General features: G+C 42.5%; 1 protein-coding gene across 1 annotated transcript in view; it reads right to left on the reverse strand.

Annotated features, from left to right (window-relative positions):
• Nucleotides 1-5872: 5872 nt before the first annotated feature.
• LOC147422123 (CBS domain-containing protein CBSCBSPB3-like) overlaps nt 5873-13839 on the reverse strand; it is a 111785-nt gene continuing 103818 nt past the window's right edge. Inside the window, exons 6-14 of the mRNA XM_086502588.1 lie at nt 11951-12064; nt 11796-11862; nt 11607-11712; nt 11455-11513; nt 11266-11372; nt 6958-7088; nt 6791-6873; nt 6613-6702; nt 5873-6383 (exon numbers count right to left, since the gene is read on the reverse strand). Coding sequence (XP_086358714.1) covers nt 6144-6383; nt 6613-6702; nt 6791-6873; nt 6958-7088; nt 11266-11372; nt 11455-11513; nt 11607-11712; nt 11796-11862; nt 11951-12064 — 997 coding nt within the window. The 3' untranslated portion in view covers nt 5873-6143. The remainder of the gene's footprint in view (nt 6384-6612; nt 6703-6790; nt 6874-6957; nt 7089-11265; nt 11373-11454; nt 11514-11606; nt 11713-11795; nt 11863-11950; nt 12065-13839) is intronic.

Raw genomic sequence — 13839 nt, forward strand, 5'->3', positions numbered from 1 at the left:
ATACACTTGGTAGAGGCACCTAAACACATCAGGGACAATCTCAGCTTCTGCCCTCTACCAAGGGTTAGGACGTGGAAAGCACACAAAATCTTACAGAGAAGCCAACCCACTTTGCTGAACTACCCAAAGCTGTCAGGCGTGAAGGCAGGTGAGAGAATAAGTGTACAATACATGGTGAAAACCCTAATGGGCGCCATAAAGTTGTTCACTGGCTCACCTGACCTTACATGCATCATGATGAGAAAGATCTGCAGAACCATCCTAGCAGTGTTTGAAACCTTCAAGCCAGGACAGGTGACTGACAACATATTCTTCTTCCAGGATACATACAGATGTGCGTATGATATGTCAAGTCAACCTTCCAAGGAGGTGATACATGCATTATATCAAAAAATCATGTTTCTCCCATCTTATCACCTCCAGGCGTTTGAAGAAGCTTTCTACACGGGGTTCTTTACCATGCATACAGACATCTTTGGGCCAACAATGCTGAATCTACATGCATGGTACGAATCGCTGCTAAAGATGCGGGAGACCATAAGGTGAAGCAAAAAGATCAAGGCCATGTCGGGGACGACATGAACAAGGAGGGGGGGGATGTTAGAAGCTGGACACACCCCACGGCATCTAACTACTCGGCGGATTATTATTTTTTGTAATTAGTCATTCATTGAGGAAAACCCGGTTTTTCACCTTGTAAATATTGGGACTTACAGAAGTTTCCAGATTGTATCCCAGTTTTGATAGTTAGAAGGAGTAGATGGATGATTTTGGAGCTTTAGGGTTTGAGAAGTTGTAAGGTATATATATCACTTTTTGACCTTAATGAAGGACCTTTTGTCATTTTAAACAAGTTTAAGTTTGTGAGTGAGCGTACTGTCTACGTGAGAGAGAGTGTGAGCTTTGTCTTGACGCTACGTGTGCTACGGTGGTCGGAATCGAGTGCGGAGAAGTGCAGCGTGTTGCCCCCGACTAGAGCTACGAGCCGATACCAACATTGCGCGCATACGGTCCGGCTTCGGGAGCTTCTTCTACGAGCTTCATCGGTTGTTTGGGTGAGCATACGTTGTCCGATTTTGCATTGCAGCATATCCACACGTTCACATTGAGTAGAACCATACATTAAGCACTTCAGATTTCGAAAACGAAGACTTGCAGATTTCGGCCAGACATCCTACGTGTTTCTGCACCGGGTGTTTTGGGTCGTGACTTTGGTTCACAGACCTTAGGGAGAGTGGCCTATAGGTATTCGTAGGGTCTCCTTCAAGTTCTGTGGTGTTTCGGAAGTGTTTGATAGGTGTTCGGCTCTAGCAAGCGTTGTAGGAAGCATCCTCTTTTGTTCTCTTGAAGACTGTGACTTAGACAATTGGTAGGGGCCTCTGTAGGAACTAGTTAGGAGTCGGTCGAGTGCAAGTTGACACCTTATGCTTGCTTCCACGCACCTGCGGGTCGAGCTTCGCCCTTAGCTGACATTACTTGTTAGGTGAGTGCTCGCTATGCTGATGTCTGTCGCGGCGTATCCGTCCAACAAGAAGTAAGAAGAAAACTTTTCATCCTTTAAATTTTTAGTTGAGGAATACTACTGCTCTACTGTGTGAACAAGCACCTAATGGCCAAAACATAGCGCCAATACGGAAGGAGTGTAAATCCACAAAGAGTGGGAACTTGGGCTTGGAGATAAATTCCAATTTAGAAGAAATATTTCTAATAGGTCTTTACAAGGGATAGTGGTCATACATATTGGTTGTAAAACATTGATAAAAACATGTAGAGTTAGGTGTCGAGTGAGAAACACTGCCAGTAACATACATAGCAAATGATGCTGATGAGCACATGCGAGTGTTATTGTCAGATAGCGAGTTGGGAGGGCAATCAATGGTGATGAGAGTGGCATGAGTATCTCCAACAAGTAGTAATGAGCTGTTGTTAGCAAATGAGTGCAAGATTTGGTGGTTTTGATGATGGTGGGTGAGGGTGGGGTCACCTCTTGTTGGTGAGAAAATTCAGTAGAGTGTAGGGTGAACTATGATGGTTGATGCAAACAACACTTCAAAGTAGATCATCATGTGATCTATGTCTCTTAGATACACCGTCTTTGCATCTCGTAGATGTTGGAAATAGGGTTGCAGGGAAACACACAGCTTGGAGAAGACGAAGGGAGCTCAAGGCACACAGCAGAGAGTGCATTGCCTAGTGTGCAATGGAAAGGTAAGTTAGCCCTAGAGTGATGGGCATATATACAATGCACGGGGGGGAAAACCTCCTAGTAGTGAGGGAAAAAATGCTCCAGTGGTCCTAAGTATGTTCACACACTTCAGGACCACATGTATATAGAAACAAATCCCTCTTGGGAGTGATGCGATGAACGAGAGCTGGCACATAGAGTATAGGGAAGTGCCATGACCTGAGGACATGATCAGTCCACAAAATGGAGTAAGCCCAAAGCTTTGTGGAAAGCTTCAAACTTCTCACATACAATTGCTTTGTGAAAAGATCTGCAAGGTTGAGAGCCTCTCCTTGACGTAGTGGTAATGCACCTCAATGTCCTTTGTGCGAGCATGAAAAATTGGGTTCCTCGCAACTGCCAATGCGCTCTGACTATCATTGTATTGGCAGTGGCTTGTCCAACACCCAAATCATCCATAAGGCATCTCATCCATACACACTCAACCGTAGCTGTGAAGATTGCGCTGTACTCAGCCTCACAACTGGAAGTGGCCACAGTAGGTTGATTCTTGCTCAACCATGATATTCATGAACTTTCGAGCATGAAACCTTCTCATGATGGGCTACAACTTCAAATGTGAAAACGTTACTTGAGCTCCAAGTATCAATCTTAATCTATAGCTAGCATACAGAGTAATCCAACCTTTGTTTTCTTCTCCACTATGTGATGAGAACTCAATCGAGTTTTGTTTCTTAATAGCGTAGAACCTTATGTTGAACTCCTTCGGAGCAATGCACCTGGGAAGTGGGTCGAAAATTTGAATCTTCAATACCACTTATGAGTATGCGATGCGAGTGTAGGTGGTGCAGGAAGGGGAAGAGGAAGACAGTGTGTGGGGTGGTTCACAGTGGCAAGAAGGACCTCACTCCTTGTTCTTCTATGTATATAAAGATGAAGGGTTAGTGCAATCATCGGGCATCCGAAAACTGGACATCCAGCTAGATGCAAAGGCACATCCGCCTTCAACCCCAGCAATAGGAATGGTAGGAGAATGCATGTGTGTGTGTGTGCGCGCGCTCTCTCTCTCTCTTTTCTAAGATGCTTCCAAGACCTACTCGGGTTGCCTTCCTTTGATTTTGTTGATATTGTGGTGTTGCACTCCTACAATTATTCTGTGATTACATGGTTGGGTTGTTGTAGTCCTTTCTTCCAATTTCCCATCGCTGCTTCTCTTATTCGGTGATGAGCATTTTTTATAGCGAGTTCTTTAGCTCAATGGCAGAGTAGGTTATAAAGCCTGTAGATTTGCAATTGCATGCCCAAGGACGTGAGCCCATATCTCAAAAAAGAAACCTTTCTCATCAAAGGTGTGCATAAAGTATGAGGGGAAGAAAGTGATCCAAGCATAAAACCCAAAGAGAACATCCATGGAAAGCTATTTTTGACCAATCATAGCATAGATTTCCTTTCGTGCCCTCAAGAAATCTCATCCATGCGGCATCTATATGGTCTATATTGTCGAAGGTGTCATTACATGTCAATAGCATATTGCACATCTTTGTCATCTTGACACAGGTAATGTTTTGTACTCCCACCAAAGTTTTTGACATGTTAATCAATGTTTCTCGCATGTAATCCTCTGCAACAATCCTTGATTTGGCCTTTGACACGTTGTTTCTTGCATGTAATCCTCTGCAACAATTCTTGATTTTGGTCTTGACACGTAAGGGTAACTTAAGATAGGTAGGCCTATAAACTTGAATGAATCCTATTGTCGCCTCCTTGGAAGTCGAAAAAATGTGGGATCATCTCACAATTCCTTCGTAACACTAGTAAGATGGATTTCCCATCTTGAATGATTTTGAATTCGGGTCTTTCTCCAATTTGGTCCTTGTTGAGGGAGGTCTTTAACACTCATGTTTGGGTGTAAGGAGCTCTTGGTCCCCAGCCCATGTTTCATACAGTAGAGAGTAACTGGTCTCCATAGTGCAGGGCTGATTTTGAGAAATCTTTCAAAGGAAGGATGAAAGTAACTCGAGCCAACATAATGTTTTGAAGGTTTCCAGGTTCTTGATCGAAGTTTTGGTTGCTCTTAAGACCATTCAAAGCACACGCTCTAAAAAGGCAATTTCATGTGTCGCGCTCGACCATTTTTTTAATGACATCACACCATAACATACCACTAGCTCTTTCAGCTATATTTCTACCTGTTTGGAAGCTCCTGATGGGATGGTTACCTGCACAAGTTTTGCAAACATAAGCTATGGGGTATGATTGTTGATTCCAGATATAGTAGCTTGGTCCTTTGGTTTCTTTCCACATTCTCCATGCGTAACATGGCAACAAGTGGCACTAGACTCTTCAAAGATATTATATGTTGCTTTCAAAACTCTCTCCAAGTTTCAAAAATTGACATAAAGTAAGGCATATCTCTAACATTCATTTAGTGTAGCATGATGCTTACCAAAGAAGTGCGTATTTAAGGTATTATCATTGAGTTCTTCTGAGAAGCAATAAATCAGTCGTTCTTCCAAAGGCTTCTCCAAAGTACAACACCTTGAAACATACCACTTCAATCGATCAATTGCATACATCACAACCTCCTTAGGTTCCTGCCTAAAACTAAAGATTTAAGTTAATTTGTTGGGCTTAATGCTAGCTTTGGTATTTTCCTCTATAAAGGCCTTGACCATACCTTCAAATTAATACAAAACTAGTACTTGTAGTCCGAAACCATTTACGAGTTTTCCTTCCAAAGTAAGACCAAATCCTTGAACCATGGTGTGGATATCCACGACCTTTCAGCATACCTTGAAGGCTTGCTTGGCTAAAAAGTCACCTTTCCAGTTTCGAACCAACACAAAGCAAAAAGGCTTGCCTATCTTGTCAATAATCCTCTGTACATTCCAAAACAGCTTGTGTAGTCAAATATTTGCATATACATTCCCACATACGGGCATAAAAGCAAATTTATATACCTCACCATTGGTGTTGATTCAACAAAAAATAGTTGTAGAAAATCATGCTCTCGTTTTGGAAGGTCATATTTTGGTAACATTGAGGGCAAGAATTTTGGAGGTAATTCAACTTGCTTGGATCCAAATTTACATGTGATAAGAAAGCATTCACCTTGGCATGACAGGGATGCCACCAAGACTTGAAAGCATACATTCACCTGGCTTACTTCCTCTCCTTTTTCTTTTCACTTGGGGTGTGCGTGTGCGCTTTTTTTTTTTGGGATGGGGGGTTGGAGGGGGGGATATAAATGGTGGGTGGACGAGCAACCTAAACTTTCAATTCAATTAGCAAAAGAAACATTTGGGTTGGCATTTTAAAACAGAAAATTGAAAAGTAAGTCATCAGTCCTAAACGGAGGGACCATCTACAAACCCTAAAGACAAGGAAATGCAATATAAGGTAGGGGCGTCTTGCACGGGGCGATTCACGCCCACCCCCTCACGTCAACATACCCTACCTCGCCTTGTAACTCTGCCAATATGGGCAAAGTTTCACACTTAACACTGAACACTTTACACTCCACAACCACCACCACCACCACCACACCACACACCAACCCAACACAAAAAAAAGCTTTCTCACATAATGCAAGCATTCAAACAATACGATAGCTCAAAACCCCCTCGTACTTATCTACATTACAAATTTCCAAAAAGAAAATAAAGGGATTTGTTCACACAATTAAAATAAGGCAAACAAAATTTTGCTCCTCTTAAAGGCATGTTTTTTAGGATGCCAAAAAAAATAAAATGAGTAACAGCGAGCAACAAGCCCTTGGAGGCTTGGCCTGCTTCCATTCAGAAGAATTGCGCTCGTTCTCCGTCCAATCGAGTCTTGCCTATGGTACATATCTGGGTAGTTAGCTCCCAGTATCTTACATCGTGGGGTAAGCACCCACCTTGCCTGACAAACTTTTTCTTCCAGTAAGAGCTTTCTCTCTGCAACCTCTTTTCTCTACCTATGGCGTCCCTCTCTTCAAAAATGTAAGCACGCTGATGCCAACAACAACTGCGGCACCCGCTGCAACAGCCGTGTATGTTGTCGACGAGCCCCATTGTTGGGATTTCACCATATCCAAATCAAGGCTCCCATCCTTCGATCCAAGCAAATCGTGATCACTAGAGAGTGGGGATGGGGATGGGGATGGGGATGGGGTCTTCATTGTAGCTTGAGGAAACTCCAAGTGCAGTTTAAGTACCTGCACATTCAAGACAAAGTCAAGAGACTATGCAGCAACAAAAAGGAATCACTATTCACTTCCCTTTCACGATGAAATTTTGGACATCGTTGCAGGTCATGTGAGGTATTCCACAAAATGGCACCTTCTAAATGTGAACTCTCAAACATGGGAGATTTTTTAAATGTAGCAGAGTACAAAACTTGCTTCTCTTGTATACAAGCTGGAGAGCTATGAAAGGGAGTATTACCCTCCGGCCCATAGATCGGGCGTGGCTGACTGCTGCAGCAAGATCACTGTCTGTTGCAAGGACAACACGGTCTCCTTCATCATCATCATACTGTATGCAAAGATTGCATGAACTTATTCACATTCTACATACGTCAAAAAGATCTTGATAACCATACATAGGGGGGAAAAAAGTATACCATTATGTGCGAGAGCTTCGAATTTGACTCTTCCCCTACACGCTGAGCTACAGCAGAACGGAGCTCCGTTAAACTTTCGGTTCCTGTGATCACAGCAGAAACAATCATGGTTTGGTCCCTTTTTGCATAGCAAATGCCAGAACAAAAGCTTTTTTGAAAAATTTTACCACAATTGAAGCGGTGAATGCGACCCTTCTGATCCTCCAGTTTGAATGCAAAAGAATTCTGTAGCCCTATAGTTTGAGATTTTATGAAATCAGGCCCGAACTCGGCAGCTGACTTTGGTACTGAAATGTCACTGAAATCGCAATTTAACTTGTCAGTGGGTGTGTTGCGCGCGTGCATGCATAAGTGTGCAGAGTGCAATGCTTCCAAATTGCAAGGGACGAGGGGAAAAGGCAGCAGAGCTTCCTTTAGATAAGGGAGCAGCAGCCTTGAAAATAAAGATTGGATTCCTCCACTTCGAAAAAAGTGCCATACAAATAAGAATTATCAATGCTAGGAAGCCACCCCTGAAAGCAAAATGGGAACGGTAAAATACACTTCCATCAAATGTTTGTTATCATGGTCTTTCCGGTTCATTTTGCCAGAGTTTTGGAAAAACAGCACAATCAGTAAAGACAAGGTTGTCTCTACAAGCAATTTGAAAAAACGTGTTTAAGTGATATTGATGTCCTGGATTTTGATGTGTGTACATGCATGCATGCGTCTCTCTGATGGTCCTTGGTTGTGGGGTCATGGGTGGACATCCCACCACTATGATGGGTAGTGTTCCCATTCTATGATGGGGGGTGTTCCCCTTTGTGCCAGTAGCTTGTAAACGTCAGTTTGTTCAATTATCTTGGGAGTTATCGGCAATAGGATTTCTGCATCGAATTGCACAATGGTCATTAGGGTCACAATACTTTTAGACCATCTAGGTACCATTTCAACAGAGAATAGATATGCATCTGCATACCCCAGGGGTAAGTTTGTAGCATCTGAAGTATAAAGTGCCCTCTCCTCTCATGTTATTGTGTGGCTCTGAGCTGGGTCCGATGTAGCTGATAGGATCTAGGTCTCCTCTCACCAAATTGCCTATGCTGCTCCTTGGGACAATCTTTGCCAAAATGTCCCAACTTATAGCATCTAAAGCATTGTCTTCACCTATCCATAACCATTACCTATGACTCTGCATCACTTCCTCCACTCAATGGCAATGCCCTCTAAAAATCCCATAGAGAGCCAAGGTACCCTGAACTTCGGCAGTCCTTTCTTCACTGGAAAACTGGGCCACATTGCTTCTGTCTCCAGGACCAGCAACCTCAAAGTCTGAGTTAGCTATAAAGGCAAAAAAATCCATCACCAAGTGAGAGAGAAGATCACAGACGAGGGACAGTAAGACAATTGCAAATGTGCCTCCTCACCAATTTCATCAGGATAACATTATCAATACAGTCCTATGCATCCAATCAAACAGTCGATGAGAGCTCTCTGCCAAAAGATCTTGTGTTACATCTATACTTTTTGAGTATAGAGAGCAATGAATTGTCACGACCTTAAGCTCCTGACATTTTGCAGGATGAAATGATGGACAAAAATGGTCCCCAAAGTGGCTTGTCAGGTGCAGCAGGATGATAAACGTTACAAAGAATCAAATATCACACTAACATAAACATCACTTCTTACTCTGTTGTCTACCTACTCAGTCCTCTAGCCCTTCCTTAAAGAACGTTCCTTAATCCTTAAAGCGAGAGATAGATGTACATCATGCACGTGCACCACGCGCGCGCACACATACATACAGATCAAAGTACATGTGCGGTACCTGTCATCCCAAAAAAGGAAAATCTGAACCGAAAATGATAGACTATAGCTAGCTGATGAGCTGATGCTAGTATTCACTGTGGAGTAAACACGACGAGCGGGGGGGTGCCAGGTGATACTGCGAGTGATGACCATTCTACTACTAGGGTCTTGTAAAGCAAGATTATATGCATACGATACTACTAGGGTCATGCAATCTAGCTAGCTCCATCCTGTACTATACTGGGGGTGTGGTATGGTGTACATCAGTGAAGAGGGTGTCAGCAGATCCCTGAAGAATATGCCTGGATCAGATCCGAGCCAAGCCCAGCACTCTACAGTCTCTCCATTCAAATGGTCTCTGATTTTTGTCATCTCTCGCTGGTAATCCGAAAACCAGGTGCTCTCTCAGAACGCTCATATCTCCACCTACCCGATGGCTCCAAGCACCTTCTCTTGTGATGTACCTCTTGGGGCTGATTTGGGCATAGGTACTACTTGGTTGACATTGGCTACTCAAGGGCTGAATGTGACTTGGATTGATCTTAAGATTGCTACCGTAGGATTACTTTTATGGACTCTGTGATGAGACTTACAGGCTAAAAAGAACATGGACAGATCTGGCTATACGCTGTAAAAATGCAAGGATCTCACGTTGTTGTAAGATGCCTAAGGGATGGCAAATGTCCCAAAAAGGTTGAACAGTCCAATATCTGTTAAAATGCCACTTATCTAACCTAAAAAGTGGATGACCAGCTGCTCTTAGATCTGCAATCAGCTGCTAAAAACCCCAAAGTTACCATCTCGTAAAAAACCAAAATACCAGCAAAAACATACTGGGCAGACATGCACATCCTCATCAGCATCATGCTCCAAGATTTTGGCCAGTACGATATCAAAACCACACAAACTGTTAATCGTATGCTACTTGCTAACAGTGCCGGATGCCCCACTGCACCTTCTACAGTCAGATATGCAAAGAGGGTTATGCAAAGCTCCTTACTAGTATAATGGATCTGTTTGGATATGTAGGCCCTGCGAACAAGCTCACAAAAGTACTGGTAGCAGATCCCTAGGACTTTCCTAGTCTATGGATTGGCTCTCAGTTGCAGTAGCATGTTCATATCACACATCAAGCTCATGTGCATGTGACATGGATCTTCACATCCAACGGTCAGCGAACCTCTGGACATCTGGCCTATAAGCCTCGAGCATGTTGATTGAAATGTTGCATGTCATGATTTGAGGCAAAATCACTTCTTTGCTCCCTTGTAATATAAAATACTTGCCATTTCTTTAAACTTATGGTAGTTACCATATGGTGAAGGGCCCTACTTCCTTCTGGAACACAGCATCGAAAATTTTACTTTTATTTCAATGAATAAAATGATGCCTTTTAATGAAGATCTGTATGTCCAAAAATTTGTGCTTTGTTAAAGACTCTACTGTTCAATTATGTATTGGAAGTCACTTTGTAACTTCGTCTAATATAATGCTCATTGTCTAAGAATGATTTGTAAACTCATTTAGATTCTATCCTCGAAGTTCTTGGTGTGTTTCTATTGGATTTAACCGAAGCGTCGCCATCCTCTCATAGCCCAAGAGATGAGACCATATTTCAGGTAGCGATCGCGTTTCTTGGCAATCGTATCAGTTTTGCCAAAGAGGCAGATGAGATTGATAGGCAATTGCCGGTCTACCGTGAGAGAGGGTTTATTGAGCCAAGTAAATTTTTGTGGAGCCCTGCGATCCTGCTTGCTAAGAAAATGAGCAGTGGCTGCATTTTTGCATGGACGATTAGGGCAAAGAATTCCTCACAACAGATGGATGGCCTTATTGATGGGCTTTCTGACACAAAAGATTTTACCAAGCTTGATCTACATTTATGTAGCATTAGATATGGAAATATCCTCAAAATTCCTAGAAGACAGAGTTTGGGCATCCTCAATTTTTGGTGCTACCTTTTGGGGTAACCATCGCTCAAGATAATGAGCCTCTTTTTTTGTCCATATTGGAGAAAGTGGCATGTAGTGTTCCTAGATCACATGCTCATCCATAGTAAGTCACTCATGGAACAATTGCAGCATCTTCGTCTTGTTTTACAAGTTTTCAAACTAGTACTACCGTGCCTTTTTGGTTAAATGTGTGGGATTCAAAATTTTATACCCCTCTTCTCCTTTTTCTTCTATGGAAAGAAATCTAAGTAAGAAGTTTTGCACCGAGCTATTGTAACATTGACGTGAATGATGTCAATCAATATCTACTGCAGGCGATTTCACATGTGAATCTCCCATATTATGATGTGGTGAATGCTTCTGAATATCCGAACTTGATTGGGTCATTGATTTGGTTTCGCATGAGTCGTACTTAAACTAGTGGCTTATATGAATCAGCGCAAGAAACACATTGGCAAGTTGGGGTGAGGATGTTCACAATCTGCAGGCGACTGCAACTCTCATCTATAACGCTTACGGTTAGGGTTAGGGTTAGGCTTTGCCATAAGGGCATGGCCGTGTTACACTTGCGATAGCCACCGGTTTCCTATATTTGTTCTGCCAGCTTTTTATCAATTTGTTCATCTTGCCAGTTTTCCCTTTTCAAGGTGCAGTTGAACAATCCTGAAAAAACTAATTATGGATTCAGTGCAGTTACTATGTAGTAATTTCATGGCCAAGGTTGAGGCAAAGGACCTGCGTGAGTCATCGTCAGTCTCAGGAGGCTCCACAGCAAGAGCTGAATCCCAAAATTTTTGCATCACTGTGCTTGATACATCAGAACTTCCTCCAGTGTTCCCCATCTGCACAAATTCTGAGCAATGTTAAGTAAAAAATTACACCTTTGCATTCTATGCTTTTACAGAGTAGGTATAAGCAATATACCGTACTAACAGCAGCATTTGTTAGATGAAGGACATCCAAGCATGCTACTACACACCCATCTGTTACAAGTTTTAAAAAAAGCTTTGTAAAATCTACTTTAAGTGGTCAAAACAACCACTTTTCAAATCAGAAACATAGAACTGCAAGTATACCTCGGTCTAGCACTGGTAAATGCAGAAATTTTCCATCATGCATTGTATGAAGGGCATCAACAATTGAGGTGTCAACTGTCCCACACTCAGGGTTTGGAGTCATCACCTACAAGTCCCTACAGTTACTACTTATAGAAGAAAGATTATTTTTCACACCATTCATGCAATCTCAAAGTCCAAAATCGTCACCTTTTCTACAGGAGTTGAGTCAGCAGGAAGGTTCTGAGAGATAACTCGCATCAAAATATCTTTGGGGCTATAAACCAACGCAGCATCACAAACCTCATGAGGCATTGCATCAAACGCAAAACTTATCGACTTACACATACAAATTTGACACATACGTTAAGATCCCACGAGGTCTGTTGTTGTTGGTAACTATGACAGCACTGACACGAAGTTCTTGCATCTTTCTGGCAGCTGTGTATACAGTTTCGGAGGGCGATACGATTGCAACTCTAACAATAAACCACTATCAATAATAAGACCAAAATATGCGTGAAAGGCTGTTCATGCATGCACACAAGAGAATAACATGAAAGAAAACACAGCGTGTCTATATGCAAGCACGTGCCTTCGCAAGGGCCATACTGTGACTACTGTCTGTGCAAGAAAGAAGATGCTGTATGACATATAGCATCCCGTTAAAGGTCTGAAAGAGTACCCAGGCAGCCCAATATCTCCATCAGTGAGGCCTTCAGAGGGAGAGAGAGCCCAATATTTTGTCATGCATTATTGAGGAGGAGGTCGTCTTACTCTCCCAATGTAAAGTTCGGGTCTTGAAAGGTGATGAATTAGCACATGCTATATCGGAAACTAAAAAGAAGTCCAATGCCATTATTACAAATTGTGGAAAGCGTGGTCATTTGTCTCTAGATTGCTCATAAAGGCAAAGGCAAGAGATCTCAAAGGATAAGGGCAAAGGCAAGCTTGAGGACAATGATTTGAGAACGACCCAATTGAATCTAGTGCAAACCACCCTTGCAAAAGCTTCAACCTTCTAGTCATGTGGTGGGTGCATAACATGCTTCAACCAGAGAGAAGCAGTTGTTCTATGCCTCCCAATAATGATTTGGATGCAGCGACCGTAATATGTTGATGACGTGATCTGCAAGAGATACAAGGGTGTCGAGATTTTACGAATCTCTAAGCTCTATCTAGGAGTCTCCCATGAGCTGAAACCTTAGGTCTCCTTGGGTCTTGCATACAGGGTTGACACATACTGCCACGTACCTACTACCATCAGTACACGTACGAAGTGGTATTAATCCAATTGTAATGTACTATAGATGTTGCGTAAAATAAAAAATAGAAGTTTAGCCTAGAGTCTAGTCTTTAAAGAATAAACATGAGGGAGAGGAGCTTATTGGGATAAAGGGCTAAAAAGGTTAGAGCCTAACATGGACAAAAAAGCAGCCCACAATGTTCAAAAATGGTCATTCTGGCTGGTATAAAGAGGCCCCAACGTTGAGCTGAAAATTGTCGAACAAGTGCAGAACAAAATGTCCTAGCTGATGGTGGAAAACAGGATAGTACAAGTTGTCCCGCATGTTAAACATGAACAACCTTGCCAGCGGAGCATTGCTGCTCTAGGAAAAATCTATCACCTGCCTAAAGTTTAAAGATTTCTTCTGAATGTGTCCTCTGCTAAGACATGTAGGACTCTGTAATAAAGCCTACTTGTGCCTGCGTAACTCTAGCGAGAATATCCAAGGCATCTCTGGTCAACGTAATCCGTCACCCTAGGTCCAAATACTTGGTTTTTTACTTTGAACTGATCGGAATACTCAGATTTTCTAACTTTTCGCCGCAGGAACCCGATAACGAAGGTTTATGGTTGATTGATGCCACACATCACCATTTGGCCATCGCGGTTCTCTTTTTGGTAGCTGGTCATATGTATAGGACAAATTGGGGTATTGGACATGGTACGGAAAAAGTCTCTTTGCCTAGTCCCTCAACTTCGAGACTATTTATCCGTTTTCATATTATTTAACCCTTGCAATTTGATGTATCTATGCCCGTCAATAAACATGGCACATGCTGTTGTCCCGAGTCGATTACCCGACCAAGTTTACTTAGTAGTTTCTAGCAACTTCAAAGTAGTGCCAGGTTTGTGGGTCTACTCTACAGCCCAATCGATTAATTTCCGAACACGTAAATCAACTAGTCACCCCGCCGGCTTTGACTATGAGTTTTTATGGTAGCAAGGGTCCTTCTTTTGATATTCAGG

The sequence above is a fragment of the Adiantum capillus-veneris genome, chromosome 27 (assembly GCF_014529385.1).
Source record: "Adiantum capillus-veneris isolate H3 chromosome 27, ASM1452938v2, whole genome shotgun sequence".
NCBI lineage: Eukaryota > Viridiplantae > Streptophyta > Polypodiopsida > Polypodiales > Pteridaceae > Adiantum > Adiantum capillus-veneris.